Here is an 18252-nt window from a genome sequence, read left to right as displayed (position 1 = left end):
GTGGCAGATTCAAAAACAAGACTAAACTCCTATGCTAATGAGGGAGAGATAGTCACTAGTGGGTGTGGCTTATTTCCTCCTCTGATGACACGTAAAAGGGGAGAATGTCAATCAAAGTGTTTCTGCAGACTGTTTTTATCAAGCGTCATTATAAAAACATAGAATTAGTTACTGTTTACGATTATAAGCTGATTATATTCACACACTCTTGCCGCACAACTGTGTTTAAACCCCTTATAGAAGTGATTTTTGCATAATATCTCCTCTTTAAAGCACTTGTAAAGTACTTCAGTATAATATATTTGCAATACTATTTTGTTATTTGATATTAAAACATCATCATTGCAAATATGGTCTAACAAACAACTTTTAAAATGCTTTTAGTATCATGTAGGAGTTTTGTAAAGCTACATTACACCCTCTGTTTCTAATAAACATCTCAGTCTCTTGTTTTCCATCTCTATTTCTCTGTTTAGTCTCCGTTTAGCGATTAGTTTGGCTTGTGATTTCGATTAGTTTGGCCAATTGGGATAATTTCCAGAGATATTGTCTGTTTATTTCCATTTTTCTGTAATTTATTTCTCATTTGCTGTATATTTTATTAATTTTATGATGGTAATAAATGACATATATTTTATGCATATCAAAAATGACATTCAAGTTTGCTTTGAACTTGAAAGAGAGAGAGAAGCAGATTTGACCACACCTAAATGTTGTATAACTCTCTAAAACTGATCCTTTCAGACTTTGATCCTAATTGTGCCGTCTTGGTTACTGTCGCTTTAAATTTAAATTAGACTGCTCTTTTCAAAAAGAGGGCGGAGCTACAAAGGCCTGTGTGTCAGCATAGTGGCAGATTCAAAAACAAGACTAAACTTCTATGCTAATGAGGGAGAGATAGTCACTAGTGGGTGTGGCTTATTTCCTCCTCTGATGACACGTAAAAGTGGAGAATGTCAATCAAAGTGTTTCTGCAGACTGTTTTATTAAAGCGTCATTATAAAAACAGAATTAGTTACTGTTTACGATTATAAGCTGATTATATTCACACATTCTTGCCGCACAACTGTGTTTAAACCCTTTATAGAAGTGATTTTTGCATAATATCTCCTCTTTAAAGTATTTGTAAAGTACTTCAGTGTAATATATTTGCAATACTATTGTGTTATTTGATATTAAAACATCATCATTGCAAATACGGTCTAACAAACAACTTTTAAAATGCTTTTAGTATCATGTAGGAGTTTTGTAAAGCTACATTACACCCTCTGTTTCTAATAAACATCTCAGTCTCTTGTTTTCCATCTTTATTTCTCAGTTTAGTCTCCGTTTAGCGATTAGTTTGGCTCGTGTTTTACATTCTTGTTTTTATTGTAAGCGTTCTGATTGGCTTATAATAAGCTCACTGCAATTAGAGCTCAGCTCGGCTACCGTTTCTTCATTTCTATAGCGGATTTACAGGCTTGGAGTGAGCATTTTATTTCTGCGCATGTTTTCCGTGCTCTCGCCGTGTTCGCAGAAGTTAATCGCGGCGGGGGAGTCGAGGCGCTTGGCATTTGGCGTTGAGTTACAAATCCTGATGCTTCAGACTCGCCATTAGCAGAACAGCAGCGTCTCGCTAATCTCATCTGTGAAAAAGAGGGAGTTTGTGCTTCAAGGATTCACTCCCGTGGAAAAAATAACAGGGGGCTGAGTTGATAAGAATGTGTTGAGACTGCGATGTTCAGGCGGGTGGAGGAGAGCGGGGATCATTGTAACACTTTTGCTTGTGTTTTAAAAAGGTTTAGGGTGGGTACTGAACATAACATGGACACACACACACATTATGTTGAGATGAACCGTGGCCTTCATATCCTCCTACTCAAAAGCTCTGAGATGGTAATTACAAGATGTTTGTATCTGTAAAGAGCTGAGGTGCTGGCCAGTTTGATGTGTGTGTTTGTGTGTAAACAGTAGTGGTGTTGGCCAGTTTGATGTGTGTTTCTCTCTCGTAAACTTGCTGCCAGGATCAGGATGTTGTTTACACAGGCGTTGAGAAATCAAGAGCCTGTAATTGTCTTCATGTACTTTCGCCTTTTCGTGCTGACACCAGGAATAACGGGGACTGTGCTGTGGCTCCACAAGCCCGTCACCTCATAAATCGGCTAAATGAGTGGTGTTTTCTGCCAAGCTTTAGCACTTTTACTCATCAACAGTGCACAAATTGGGTACAAACTACACTGCAAAGTCAATATGTATGAATTATGACTCATTTATGATCAATTCGTTTCTGCCGTTATGTAAACATTCGGGAAATTGAGCTTCGGAATCAGCACCATTTAATCAGCCCCATAAAACATTAACTTATTTACTTTCCTTAGGCTTAATCTCTTATTTATCCGTGGTTGCCACTGCGGAATGAACCACCAACTTTTCCAGCATATGTTTTACACTGCGGATGCCCTTCCAGCTGCAACCCAGTACTGGGAAACACCCATACACACTTATTCAAACATACACTACCGCCAATTTTGTTATAAATATGAATATAATTAATAATACTGCTAATAATAAAAAGTAGGCATGGATGCAGTTGTGTTTATGTTTATATTTATAGAGAAAACAATCTTCTTTTTTTTTTTTACATTTCAATATTTTAATTATTTATATTTATTCATTTTCTTTCGGCTTAGTCCCTTTATTAATCAGGGGTCGCCACAGCGAAATGAACCACCAACTTATCCAGAATATGTTTATACAGCGAATGCCCTTCCAGCCACTACCTAACACTGGGAAACACCCATACACACTTGCATTCACCCACATACACTAAAGCCAATATAGTAATATTTTTATTTTAATATTTAAATAATAAAAAAAATGTACATTTAAGATTAGATATTTGTGGATTGCTGTTCATCCTGTGTGTAAATGAGAATCCCTGATCTAGACACACTACATTTAGCATGCATTGTGTGTACATTAGGCTTGAACGACTAAACCAATGCTTATGTAACCCCACCGGTTCTACACCGCCCAACTCGCTCGGAGCTGGGATCGATTCGGCGACCTTCCGCATGGGAGTCAGTTGCTCTAACAAGGAGGCTAAAGACCATGGCCTCTAGCATCCGTCACTAGAGCACCTTTAGAGGTCAGCGGAGTGAGGTTTACCTGCACAGCACACACTAGCTGGCCTCCGTTACACTCACCCCCCTAAACCTCACTCCCAGCCAGGTCACAGCACCAATGTAACCCCGCCAGTCCTACACCACCCAACCCGCTCCGAGCTGGGATCGAACTGGCGACCTTCCGCATGGGAGTCGGTTGCTCTTACAAGGAGGCTAAAGACCATGGCCTCTAGCGTCAGTCGCGGAGTAAGGTTTACCCGCACAACACACACTAGCTGGCCTCCGTTACACCCACTCCCATCCGGGTCACAGCACCAATGTAACCCCGCCGGCCCTACACCGCCCAACCCGCTCCGAGCTGGGATCGAACTGGTGACCTTCCGCATGAGAGTCAGTTGCTCTAACAAGAAGGCTAAAGACCATGGTATCTAGCATCTGTCACTAGAGCACCTTTAGAGGTCAGCGGAGTGAGGTTTACCTGCACAGCACACACTAGCTGGCCTCCGTTACACTTAGATCTGTTTAACTAATTATATTTTAATGACATTACAGCATCGATGCTATCAAAGGAAGTGTGAAATTGAAAAATAGTCACGTAAACCTTTCACCGGAAGGCTGAAAAACACTAGCTGCATTCCACTTTTGATCTTTATCAATATTTCCTGTCTGTTTTAGACTGAATGACGCCCCTGTAAGAGGCTTTGAGGAGGACGTGGGTAACAAGACCACTCTGCGTCTGTTTTATCCCGAATCCGCCTCCTATAATCCGGGTATCCACAATGACCCGGACACCCTGCTGGTCCTGGTTCCTTTCAAACAGCAGGATCTGCGCTGGCTCAAAGAGATCCTGTATGACGAGAAGAGGGTCAGTCTCCTTCTTTTTTCATTATATCTCCGTGCCAGGTTTCCCTCCGACTTCCCAGTAATCATGAGGCAATGTTTATTCAGGTTCAGAAGGGTTTCTGGAAGCCTCCTCCTCAGATTTGGCTTGGCCGGGCTAGTCAGATCCGTGTGCTGGACCCGTATTTCCTCCGAATAACAGCGCGAAAGTTTCTCCAAATTCCCGTGCAGCCGCGCAAACAACAGGTGAGATCCATACACACACAGACACAGAGCCAGACTATAAAAACACGTTTAAAAATCAGTTGTGAGCCGATGTGTTTTCTGTAAAACCTGTATTTGCATGATGCAAAACACAGACACAGAGAGAGACTAGATTGTTAACCATATTCAAATCACTGGCAACATCATCTTCAGTAAGATCTCTGCTGCTGTCTAAAGGCTCGTTGACACCCATAGATATATACACTAGATATCGCATAGGGAGCCTGAGCATGCGTCAATAGCGCCGCCACATTGGTACAGTGCTCCCAGGATAAATGTCATTCAACCGCACTAGTCAAGACGGTGTTATTACGTGAATATGCGGGACTTTAGCGCTGTCTACGGGTGTAGAAACGAGCAAACAAAGAAATCAAAGCACAAAGGCAGAACATTTCATAGGTAAGATTAAGTTTTTTTCTGTTTTTGTATGCTCTGAACTTTTGTGCTAATCAGGTAACGTTATTGATGATAATCAGTCACTTACTGCATTCACCATACGGCAAAGCAGCTCCAACTCACACTAAACACTCGGCTTATGCTAGTTTTGTTGAATAAAATCAGCAAACAATGCAAAAGAAATATGACAACGAGATGCTGCGCTGCCAGAAACTTGTATTATTGTCGGCTAACGCTAGTGAAAGAGTCGTTCGGGGGATTCATTCACAAACGAATCGCTCCCTCCGTCAGTATGAGCAGTGAAAGCAGGAGAGGAGCTGTGTTTCAGGACATGATTAGATCAAATTTAACAGGGAGGGTGAATAGTACATTTCTGTACACACAAACACAAGCTTTTTGTCAGGAATGGCCGTGCGGTCACTGATCCATCAATGTAGAAAAGTGATGTAAAATTATAATTTTCGTAATTAGAAAAAAAAATTGCATACTAACATCCAGGAAAACTCCCGATCACAGATATATGTGTATATGTGTATATCTCTGGCTTTGGATGGCCACAGTCCTCCACTGTACCTTGGTCCCACATTCATTTCAAAGGAGCGCTACCCTGTAGCAAGATGGCGGCGCTATTAACGCATTCCGTCCAATAGACAACAATAGGCCAGGCGACATCTAGTGTATATATCTATGGTTAACACCAAGCAAATTCACGATAAATATAAATATGTTAAGTGAAGTTTATTTATAAACTAATTTTGAGAGGATCACGTGCTTATGATTGTTCTCAGCTGCTCCCACATCAGCTCATGACTGATTCTCCAATCAGACGATTCCTATCTCTCTATAAATAACCAGAGTTTTCTTATCTCAATATCTTCGTCTTGAAGAATCCCCCCCCTACCTGCCCCTACTCCCCCTCCTTTCCAGATGGGTGATACAGATCCGGCTTAGTGATTAGCACTTTCCTCATAGCAAGAATATCTCTGGTTAAAGTGTCACGTTCAACAAATAAGAGTCAAAAATAGGATCCAATAGCAAGTGATAAAAGGTTTATTTGACCAAGTCAAAATAAACAAACAAGGAAGTGACAGGCTAGGAGGACGACGAACACAGGGCAGGAACAGACAGGAAAAACAGGGTCCAGAAATATCTCCTCAGGGGCCTGAGCACAGATAACACACATGAGAACAGATGTAACGAACTGACAATGAGACATAGAAACGTCGCCCTGATATAGGGCTAATAATGAGCCTCAGCTGGTGAGTAATCAGCCCCGCTGAGTGTCGTCATGTCACGTGAGCATAACAAATACACATGGACAACCAAAACAAAACAAACCCACGTGATCAAACATACACTCCGGAAAAGCGCACAAACCTGCAACCGTGACATAAAGTCCCTACTAAACCAGATGACATTTCTGTGAGGAGTTTGCTTGTTCTCCCCGCGCCTGTTTCCCTGGATTCTCTGTTTTCCTCCCACAGTCCAAATACACGCAACTTAAGTGAGTTGAACATACCAAAATTGACCAAAATTGGCAAGTACATCTCTCCTCAGCCATCCATATCTGTCCTTAGCCAGAAATAAGCCGGAGGGAGTTCATCAAGAACTACCTGAGCTCAAACTCCCCTCTCGCCCTGCAAGCGAGAGTAAGCCCAGGGCTCAAGGATTGCATAAGCTCAGGGCTCTCTCCTTTGACAGCATGCCAAACAAGCTTTATTATCAATCATCAGCTAAGTGTGAACTCTTATATAAATGTACAGTTGAAGTCACAATTATTAACCCCCCTTTGATTTAGTAAAAATGTTTTCCAAATGATGTTGAACAGAGCAAGGAAATTTTCACAGTATGTCTGATAATATTTTTTCTTCTGGAGAAAGTCCTTTTCGTTTTATTTCGGCTACAGTAAAAGCTGTTTTAAATTTTTAACACCATTTCAAGGTCAATATTATTAGCCCCTTTAAGCTATATATTTTTTCTGATAGTCTACAGAACAAACCAAAGTTATACAATAACTTAACTAATTACTATAACTTAACTAATTACTCTAACTCTGCCTAGTTAATAATAACTCTTATTACGAATAATTAATACTTCAGCTTCAACTGTATGTGTATCCACACAGACAAACAATAACAATCTGTTTATTTTTAGATCATGCCTTTAATAGGGCCTTAATTGTGCTGCTAGCGCATCTGAACACACTATTAAGCTGGTGATGTTTAATCAATAGTCAAATAATCAATTTAGCAATCATAATCAGTTTAACTAGCACTGGATTCCTGTGCTACTTTTATTTTTGTACTTCAATCTGCCTGCATGACTTTCATAACTTTTTAAAGGAATTTTTTTAAAGGAAATGCTAATGGTCTAATCTGATTTAATTCATCATGCTAAGCTAAGCTAAAATTGAACCCACCAGAACAAAAAATTGTCTGAATGGATTCAAAACATTTAAGGGGCAAAACAGCAGTCTGGATTTGCGCAACTCTTACAGTGTAACCGCAGAAGACTCCAGCTTTAATTAGGGAAATTATCAAAACTCTTTTTAGAATGTTTTAAATGAAATGCTAATGGTCTAATCTGATTCAATTAATTATGCTAAGCTAAGCTAAAAGTAAACCTGCCAGAACAAAAAAATTGTCTGAATGGATTCAAAACATTTAAGGGGCAAAACACCAACCTAGATTTGCACAACTCTTACAGCGTAACTGCAGAAGACTCCAGCTTTAATTAGGAAAATTATCAAAACTCATTTCAAAGGAAATGCTAATGGTCTAATCTGATTTAATTCATTATGCTAAGCTAAACTAACATTTAACTCACCAGAACAAGAAATTGGCTAAATGGATTCAAAACATTTTAGGAGCAAACACCAGGCCAGTTTTGCGCAACTCTTACAGTGTAACTGCAGAAGAATTGAGCTTTAATAAGGAAAATTATCAAAACTCTTTTTGCTAATGGTCTATTCTGATTCAATTCATTATGCTAAGCTAACCTCAGCCTAGATTTGCGCAACTCTTACTGCATAAGACTCCAGCTTTAATTAGGAAAATTATCAAAACTCTTTTTATACATTTTTTTGCTAATGGTCTAATCTGATTCAATTTATTATGCTAAGCTAACCTCAGCCTGGATTTGCGCAACTCTTACTGCATAAGACTCCAGCTTTAATTATTAATTAGAAAAAATATCAAAACTCTTTTTAGAATGTTTTAAACGAAATGCTAATGGTCTAATCTTATTCAATATAGTATGATAAGCTAAGCTAAGCTAAACTAAAAATGCCAGGACAAGAAATTGGCTGAATGGATTCAAAACATTTAAGGGGAAAACATCCGCCTAGATTTGTGCAACTCTTACAGTGTAACCGCAGAAGACTCCAACTTTAATTTAATTTAATTTGAAATAAAACTCTTTTTAGAATGTTTTAAACAAAATGCTAATGGTCTAATCTGATTCTATTCACTATGCTAAGCTAAGCTAGAATTCAACCTGCCCGATCAAGAAATTGACTGAATGGATTTAAAACATTTAAGCGGCAAAGCACCAGCATAGTCTTGCACAATCCTAAGCACAGTCTCAGCCTCACACTTTCGAAACATTACGCACACACACACACACACGCACAGTGATTTGCAAAACACTAAACATACTTGTATATGCTCGACACAGATAGTTATCGTAATCTCATTTCCTTGCAATTTCAAATCAAAGAACACACTTATGAGCCAATCGGTTAAACACAACCACGACCAAGATACAAATACACAAACAATGCACACACACATACACACACACAAACAGAGACTGAGAGATCAGAAGTTGTAATTACAGGATTACTGTTTATTGAAAAAGAAAAAATCATTATTTCATTGTACATTTATTATATATTTGTCATTTATTATTAATTATTCTTCATTATTCATCATTATACATTTCTTTAGTCACTTTGTTTACAATGTAGTGCATCCTTTCTGATTAAAACTTAAATGACAAAATTCATTCATTCATTTTCCTTAGGCTTGGTCTCTATTTTAGGCGTCGCCACAGTGGAATGAACTGCCACTATTCCAGCATGTTTTACACAAAGGACGCCTCTCCAGCTGCAACCCAGCACTGGGAAACACTCATACATACACACACTCATACACTCCAATTTCCCTATAGTGCATTTGTTTGGACTGTGGGGGAAACCAGAGCACCCGGAGGAAACCCACGCCAACATGAGGAGAACATGCAAACTCCAAAATGAAATGCCAACTGGCCCAGCCGGTACTCGAACCAGCGACCTTTTTGCTGTGAGGCAACCGTGCTGCCTTAATTTACAAAATAAAACACTCAATTTATCTAAAAATACTTAATTTACTAAGCAAAATACACTGATTCCAAACATTTGAGCTGTAATATTTGTCAATTTGTGGTGGATGTGTTTCTGTGAAGCGTCTGCATCTGTGGTATTTCCATCCACAGTGAGGGAAAAGGGTATGATTGTGATTATGATTAGAAGTGTGTGTTTATTTTGGGCTCATGATCTCTCATCCTGTTATAGACAGGAAACTGAAGTTCAGACAGTTTACACTTCCTCCCCACCCAAACTCTCCTCTCTATATACGGCTGAAGTCAGATATATTCGCCCTCCTCGTTCGAATGTTTCCCAAATGATGTTTAACAGAGCAAAGAAATTTTCATAGTATTTCCTATAATGTTTTTTTCTCCTGTAGAAGGTCTTATTTGTTTATTTCGGCTAGAATAAAAGCAGTTTTTAATATTTTAAACACCATTTTGGGGTCAATATTATTAGCCCCCTTAAGCAATATTTGTTTTGGATTGTCTAGGCAATGCAAGGCAAGGCAAACTTTATTTATAGAGCACAATTTAACACAACCGTAGTTGATCCAAAGTTCTTTACAATAAAATAAACTAGACAATAAAACTAAAAATAACTGGTATTAAAATACAATGAAATATATTTAAAAGTAAATCTAAAATATAAATAATAAAAAAATAACATGCATGCATCAGTCAAAGGCAAGAGAGTAAAATTATGTCTTTAAGTTAGATTTAAAAGCATCCAAAGAAGGAGAGATTCTGAGATTCTGTCCAGAGCCTTGGGGCCGCAACACTGAAAGCTCGATCACCCTTTGACTTGCAGCGAGACCGAGGGACAGACAAAAGAAACTGGTCATGGGGTCTTAAGAGTCTACAAGCTGTATATGGCCTAATAAGCTCGCTGACATAGGCCAGGGCAGAATTGTGCAAAGCTTTATAAGTGAAAAGAAGAATTTTAAAATCAACCCTGTATTTTATAGGTAGCCAGTGCAATGAGACGAGGACAGGGGAGATATGATCTCTTTTCTTAGTTCCTGTTATTAATCTGGCAGCTGCATTTTGGACCATCTGTAGCCGAGAGAGTGTTGACTGAGGAAGGCCAATGTACAAAGAGTTGCAGTAGTCTAAACCATGGGTTACGATTTCTAAATCTTTTTTTTTTAGAAAGAAAGGGTTTAAATTTGCCACCAATCTAAGCTGGAAAAAGCTGCCCTTCACAACCGCATTTACATGTTTATCAAACTGCAAAAGTGGATCGAAGATAACTCCGAGATTTTTGGCGTGATTGTGCAGATTGTCATTTAGGGCTCCTAGCTGAGTTTTAATTGAATTGTTGGTAGCAGCAGGACCTAAAATTAACACTTCTGTTTTATTCTCATTTAGTTGCAGAGAGTTATTTGTCATCCATAGGGTTGTAACAATATACCAGTATGACGGTCTACCACGATTTGAACGTGCACGATTATCATACCATGAACAACTGCATATCAATGGTTTTAACCCTTAAAGACCGAGACGGCTGCCTGCGGCTAAAAATAAGTATTGCTCTTAAATGTTTAATAACTTTTGATCCGCTGATCCGATTCATACAATTCAAAGATTGGCATAAAGAAGAGAATCTCAGCTTTCCAGTGCTGTATCACATAACATTCGCGGACTCAGAGGCTCCGGAATCAGTGCGATTACGTCATCAAAATTTGACAAAGCTGATTTGACAAAGAAACGCTCGTCACTGTGTCTCCGGACAAACCAGACATGATACATTGATGCATTGTCCCTCCTCCATGCCCAGATTGGTTCAAACTCGCTATATCACAACCAATAAGCATAGGTTTCACTTTTGTTTGTGGACCAACACTGAGCTTTTTGAAACACACGGAATGAGAGATAGGCATACATTTATGCGTGGCTAAATAAAATGCAAAAACAAAAAAGTTTTGCATGAAATAATTCTCATACTAAGTACTTTTGCATGCACAGCAGCACAGAAACATGACAAAACAGTGACACAGCAAAGACGAACTGCTGCTCTTGCTGTTTTCAAAAGACGCAAATGAAGGTGCAGCTGTTTGTCTGCATTGTAGACAACCATATCCAAATCCACAGACAACCATATCCATGCTGGCACATAAAACCTAAGGATGTTCCATATTGAATCTAGTTTCGTTATGTAACTATTTATAGTATAGTAAATATTTATATCTATTTTTTTACTGAGGACTTGCACCATGTTTATTTGGACTTTGACACATTATTTCTTATTTTCTTATTTTTTTATTTGTTTATTGTACAAGTGGACACATTCTCTCACCTCAGCGGTCAAGATTAAGTCCTGAAAATCTCAACATGCTTACATTTCTTCATCACAACCTAGACTGAAAAAAACAACGCTTTAAATACATGTTTACAGCCATAAACTTGGTATTGCACTTTTGGTCTCCCATTTATCCTGCTTATAAGGAAGGACAGTTTAAGTTTATTTTTGTCTAATCTTAAAAGACCCTGCTTGTTTATTCCTTCTTATTTAATTTATTAAAATGGGAAATTTTTCAGTTTATTTTTATAAAAGACTTCTATAGTTCTATTAAAATGGTTCTTTCAAAAGTTTGTTGAAATAAAACCTTTGTTCAGTCAGAAAACGTGTTCTTATTCTTTTCAGGGTCTTTGCTATGAGAATTACTATTTAATACCGTATACCGCGAAACCGTCAAACCGTGGTATTGTTTTAGACGATTATCATACCGTAAAAAATTCATACCGTTACAACCCTAGTCATCCTGGTCTTAATGTCGGTAAGGCATAGGAAAAGATTTTCTAATGATAAATCTTTTCCCAGTTTGATTCCTAGTCTACTGAACAAACCACTGTTATACAATGACTTGCTTAATTAACCTTACTTTAACCTAATTTACCTACACTGTAAAAACAAATCATAAAGAAAAGGTCAAATGACTGGCGGCTACGGCTGCCAAACAACAACCATAACATTAAGTAATAATTAGAACTATATATAAGTATAATAATAATTATAATAAGTGATACTTAATATTATTACTTAATTTTAAAATTATTACGTAATTTTAAATGTACTTAAAGGGCCATGACACCCCCCACTTTCGGTTAAAGTCTACTTCAGAATTTTTTCAAAAGATGCATGATTAATGGGCGTGGAGCTCTGCAAGCATAGGGCTGGAGTGGCCAGAAGACTTTTGGACCCTTAACAAGTAAGAGGCACATATAAAAACTGTTGTAATTCCTACAGCGTTCACATGATTTGGATGTAAATACCCTCAAATTAAAGCTGACAGTCTGCAGTTAAAGCACACCTTGTTCATTTTTAAATCCATTGTGTTGGTGTATAGAGCCGAAAATAATAGGATTATGTCGATGTCCAAATATTTATCAACCTAACTGTATGCTGGAATAGTTGGCAGTTCATTCCGCTGTGGCGATCCCTGATGAATCAGAGACTAAGCCGTGGAAAAATGAATGAATGCTGTCGAAGGACATACTAGCTCTTAACCTTCTTACTTATGAGCGCATGTGGTCGACACCGAGGAACAAATGTCAGTCTTTGTGTCGCCTTTAGAAGGAAGTGCTAGCAGAGACATTGCTTCTAAAATTAAACGGAGAGCAAGAAAACGGAACATAGCTAGAGGAAACCATGAGACTAGTCTGTTTGTAGTTCACTTTTGAAACATGCATGGTTGATTCAGTGGTCATATATAGTATTTTCTTGCCTGTAAACAAGTATATATATATATACAGTTGAACTAGGCAAGTTAGGGTAATGTTCAAGTCATTGTATAACAGTGGTTTGTTCTGTAGACAGTCTGAAACAAATATTGCTTAGGGAAGCTACTAATACTGACCTTAAAATGGCTTTAAAAAAAGCTGTTTTTATTCCAGCTGAAATAAAACAAATAAGAAGAAAACATATTACAGAAAATACTGTGAAAACGTCCCTAATCTGTTAAATATTACCTGAGAAATAATAATATTGAGAAATTAATAAACATTGCTCTAATAGTTTTTCCCTCCACTGTATATACAATAATGAAAAATACATTTTATTATATTATTGTTATTACATTATATATATTTATTATATATGCATATATTATACTTTTTTTGGCCTGGTAAACAAAAAGTATGGAAATTAATGACATCTACTGTATAAGTAAATGTAACTGAGTGAAGTGCTTAGTATATGTAAAACCTTTTCTAGTTATAAGTAATTGTCAAATATTAAAATGGCTATAATTTTTCTTATTGTTTGTTTGTTTCTTATTGTATTGTTTATTGTTGTCTGTAAAATAACAAATTACTTTAAAAATGCACAAAGAGCTTCAAATAAGACCCGTTTATTACTTTAATTAATATTAATTACAAATTAACACTTTTAATACTACTACTACTACTAATAATATTAATTATTATTATTATTATTATTTATTTTATTATTATTATTATTATTACTACTACTACTACTAATTATTTTATTATTGTTATTATTATTATTACTATTGATTTTATTATTGTTGTTATTAATACTATTATTATTACTATTTATTTATTTATTTATTATTGTTGTTATTATTACTAATTATTTGATTATTGTTGTTATTATTATTACCAATTGGTTGATTATTGTTGTTATTATTATTATTGTTACTAATTAGTTGATTATTATTGTTATTATTATTATTATTATTATTACTACTACTACTACTACTACTACTACTGATTAGTTAATTATTATTGTTAAACTTGCTGGATAAATTGGCGGTTCATTCCGCTGTGGCGACCCCGGATTAATAAAGGGACTAAGCCGACAAGAAAATGAATGAATGAATATGTCGAAGCGCAAGTATGACCCCGAATAAGACTTAAAGCCTCAGTGTTATATGTAGTGAGGTGCTCTCAAAAGAAAGCATGAAACCTTCTAAATTAAAACAACATTTAGAAACCATAAAACATGTTTTATTAAGTTTATTATTAACAGTTTTGTCGTTTTTACTTTGTAAAATTTCTGTAATTTGATCCAGCAATGACAGCAATAAAATATTGTTGATTTGTAAGTCTTGGTGAATGTCTTATGATGTATCTGTTACTAGTTTACGTTAACAAATAAATACAAATTAATTATAAATCCTAAAATTGTATTATAGTTCCTAAAAGATTTGGGTCGCGGCTTGATGACCATGTAAAAATGCGGGTCCCATGGCCAAACCAGTTGAGAACCCCAGATGTAAACAATTGTAAGCTCTTCTGTTGTCTGTCCATCAGAAAGCTGTTCATCCCACCACTGGTCTTCTGGCAGTGTTTGTGGCTCTGAATTACTGCGATGTTGTGCACGTGGCAGGATTCGGGTATCCAGCATCCAGAAACCAGAATCAGCCCATCCACTATTATGGACAACAAACCATGAAGTCTATGAAGGTTGGTTTTCACCAGTGTCTGATCTGTGTTTATGTGTCATGGGTTTAAATTAGGGACGGGCATAAAATAATGCACATGCGAATGCTCCTGTGTGCAGCACTAGTTTCTTATAAATCTCCTCCAAAGCCTTCTGTTGTGTTTTGATGTGATTTTGGACTGTTGGAGCTCTGAAATAACTCAAATCATTCAGCATAGTGATATGGAGCTGTAATGCACTCAAAACCTGCCGGAACTACTTTATTAGGGTGCAGTTGTTTTCAGGTAAGTACACAGCTAATGTTCATTAGCCAATCAGAATCAAGCTTTCACTAGCCATGCAGTTTAGGTGTTTATATCTCATAATTGACAATAAGCCATTGAGTTATTAGACAGTAATGCACACCTGAGGTGGTGATACGGTCAAACGGAGTGTTGTTACGCCTCAGGTGTGCATTATTGTCTAAGTATTCAAGAGACTGGTGTGTATTATTCTGCTTATACTATGGTTCAAACAGCTAAATCCACTGTTCAGATGTTGTATTTGAGACATTGGTCAGGTTTTTGCCCTCAAACTGTTCCAGTGTGTAGCACTAGTTTCTTCCACATCTCCTCTAAAGCCTTCTGTTGTGTTATAATGTAATTTTGGACTGTTGTTGCTGTTAAGTAGCTCAATAAATCACTCAGTGGAGTGATATGGAGCTTTAATGCGCTTAAAACCTGCCGGAACTACTTTATAAGTGTGCAGTTGTTTTCAGATAAGCACACAGCTAATGTTCATTAGCCAATCAGAATCAAGCATTCACTAGCCATGCAGTTTAAGTGTTTATATCTCATCATTGACTATGAGCCATTGAGTTATTAAACAGTAATGCACATCTGAGGTGGTGATGCGGTCAAATGGAGTGGTGTTACACCTCAGGTGTGCATTATTTTCTAATAATTCAAGAGACAGGTGTGAATTATTCTACTTATACTAGTGCTCTTACACCTAAATCCACTGTTCAGATGTTGTATTTGAGACATTGGTCAGGTTTTTGCCCTCAAACTGCTCGTGTGTGTAGCACTAGTTTCTTCCACATCTCCTCTAAAGCCTTCTGTTGTTTTTTAATGTGATTTTGGACTGTAGCAGCTCTGAAATAACAATCATTCAATCATTCAGCATAGTAATATGGAGCTGTAATGCACTCAAAACCTGCCGGAACTACTTTAGCTGTGCATTTATAGTCAGATAAATACTAGATGACTATATGTATGACTAAATGACTATAAATGCACACCCTAGAATGTTCATCAGCCAATCAGAATCAAGCATTCAAAGTGTTTACATCTGCTGCGTTTAAATCTCCTGCGCTTTCTTTTGTGATTTCAGAATTCCTACCACGATCTGAATCAAGAAGCTCAAATTCTCCACAGGCTTGAAGAGCAGGGAGTGATTTTATATCTGCATCCTCATTCCTGACACACGTCCACACGTTCAGCTTATGAAGACACATGAAGCGTGTAAATCCAGCACTACAGACAGCATCGCCATCTACAGGCAGAACACCCCGCTGCAGAGCTGCTGACTGACTGATCCTGTTCTTCTGTGCTTTACACAAATACGCCAGACCCAGTGGCGGTTCTCAGGGGGTCCAGGGGGGGTCCAGTGTATCCTCATCTACAAGCTTGGGCTCCTTAATTTGGATCGTGGATTAATGGAGCCAGGGATGTTCATTCCTGCAAGATAAACACGCTACTGATTGTTCAGAAACACAAGCCCAATGTTATTAGATTTATTATAATCAGGTTGAACTATTATTAATTATGCATTATTATTAATTGTTCCAAAAAATACAACACACATATATATATATATATATATATATATATATATATATATATATATATATATATATATATATATATATATATATATATTCATACATACAGTTGAGGTTGCAATTTTTTTCAGATATTTTCCAAATGATGTTGAACAGATTCAGGAAATGTTCACAATATTTTCTATAATATTTTTTCTTCTAGAGAAAGTCTTATTTGTTTTAATTCGGCTAGAATAAAAGCAGTTTTTAATTTTTTTAAACCTATTTTAGGGTCAATATTATTAGCCCCCTTAAGCAATATTAATTTTGGATTGTCTCCAGAACAAACCACTGTTATACAGGGACTTGCCTAATTACCCTAACTTTACACTAATTACCCTAGTGAAGCCTTCAAATGTCACTTTAAGCTGAAAACTAGTATTTATGTACCTATTGTGGCAATGATTAAAAATATATAGTTATTTTAAATTAATTATTAAAGCTATTATAAATTAAAAAATAAATATTCTCTTAGTTTAACAGCACTTTGGTAAATATGTAAAAATAATTCAACTTTTACAGGAGGACGAATCATTTTTGTTCTCCATTTTTAAATTTAATTTGATTTGATTTCATTAATCCAGAGGGAAATTGATTTGTCCAAGCGGCACACACACACCACATTAAATACAGATTTAAACATACCATTAAGTGATTCAGTTTCAGGAGAAAGTGATGTCTGATGCCGCAGAACTGTGAAGAGTGTCAGTAAATGCACTGGACAACAACAACAACTACAAAACAGCAACAAGAGATACAAATAAATTAAATATCTTGTCACAGTTTGTAAAAAATTATGCCCAAAATCTACATGTTTTTTTGAAAATTACATACAAATAATCACAGTATGTACATGTTAAATATGAGGCAACCAGGATTATGGAAACTTTGCAGAGTAAGCAGCTTTTTTAAAAAACAGATTTTATAATATTTAATAATAATAATAATTCATTAATTAATTTTCCTTCGTCTTAGTCCATTATTTATCATCACAGCGGAATGAACCGCCAACTTATCCAGCATGTTTCACACAGCGGATGCCCTCCCAGGTGCAACCCTGTTCCGGGAAACATCAATACACTTTCACATTTACACACACACACTCATACACCAATTTAGTTCATCAACTCCCCTATAGCGCATGTGTTTGCACTGTGGGGGAAACCGGAGCACTCAGAGGAAACCCACGCCAACACGGGGAGAACATGCAAACTCCACACAGAAATGCTAACTGATCCAGCTGAGGCTTGAACCAGCAACCTTCTTGCTGTGAGGCCACAGTGCTAGCCACTAAGACATTGTGTCGCCCCATAATAATAATAATAATATTAATAATAATAATGCAACTTGTTTTACTAGCTTGATAAATTTTCCCTTATTGTTAAAGTAATTTTAGGATGTTTACACCTTTAATTAGAATAATTAATTATGTCGAATATTACATTAAATAGTTCTGAATGTAGGATGAGATCAGTGTTAAACCGTGGCCCCTAAAAGCACGAGTTCCCCCCGTCTGATCCTCCAGTTACTGTGGTCCAGAACCGCCACTGGTCAAACCGCAGGTATTTATGATCTGAATGATTCGTTTTCATTTATTAATGTGTTTGTTTGTTTCCGTTTGGGAACTTGTTTTTTAAATACCACCGCAGGATTTCGTGAACTTCTGAAGTATTTAATAAAATGAAACGGTATGCATCTTGCTGTTTGCTGCTTTACATGCTCTGGAGTTTGATTATTTTGCAGATTTGTGGTTGGATTTCCTTCATCAGATGCTTCTCCTTGGTAATATAGTGATTTTGCATTTGTTCTAATATATACAGTAAGAAAAAAAATCAAACACATAACTATATTTGAACTAGATCAGATTCAGAGCACAAACTTTTTAATAAATAGGGCCAAAAACCAAACTTGATTGAGGGCTGTGGGCTGAAAATATACCAGACCATATTACAATAAATTTGCCAAGGGGAATTTCCTAATTTATTTGGTAATATTTAAACAGATAAACAAAAAAAGTTGCTTTAAATCAAATT

The 18252-nt window shown here is 36.8% G+C and overlaps 1 protein-coding gene across 9 annotated transcripts in view; it reads left to right on the top strand.

The window, feature by feature from the left end:
- st3gal4 (ST3 beta-galactoside alpha-2,3-sialyltransferase 4) overlaps window positions 1-17914 on the top strand; it is a 54313-nt gene extending 36399 nt beyond the window's left edge. For 2 of the 9 annotated variants that reach the window (XM_087291961.1, XM_087291960.1), the window contains 4 exons: window positions 3783-3972; window positions 4056-4193; window positions 14229-14381; window positions 15730-16196. In XM_087291961.1, the coding sequence (XP_087148087.1) occupies window positions 3783-3972; window positions 4056-4193; window positions 14229-14381; window positions 15730-15819 (571 nt within the window). In that variant the 3' untranslated portion in view covers window positions 15820-16196. 9 annotated transcript variants of the gene reach the window in all.
- Window positions 17915-18252: the final 338 nt, after the last annotated feature.

The sequence above is a fragment of the Danio rerio genome, chromosome 18 (genome assembly GCF_052040795.2).
Source record: "Danio rerio strain M-AB ecotype USA chromosome 18, GRCz13ab, whole genome shotgun sequence".
Lineage (NCBI taxonomy): Eukaryota > Metazoa > Chordata > Actinopteri > Cypriniformes > Danionidae > Danio > Danio rerio.
Note: the sequence above shows the minus strand (reverse complement) of the source record. Positions and strands in the feature narration are given on the sequence as shown.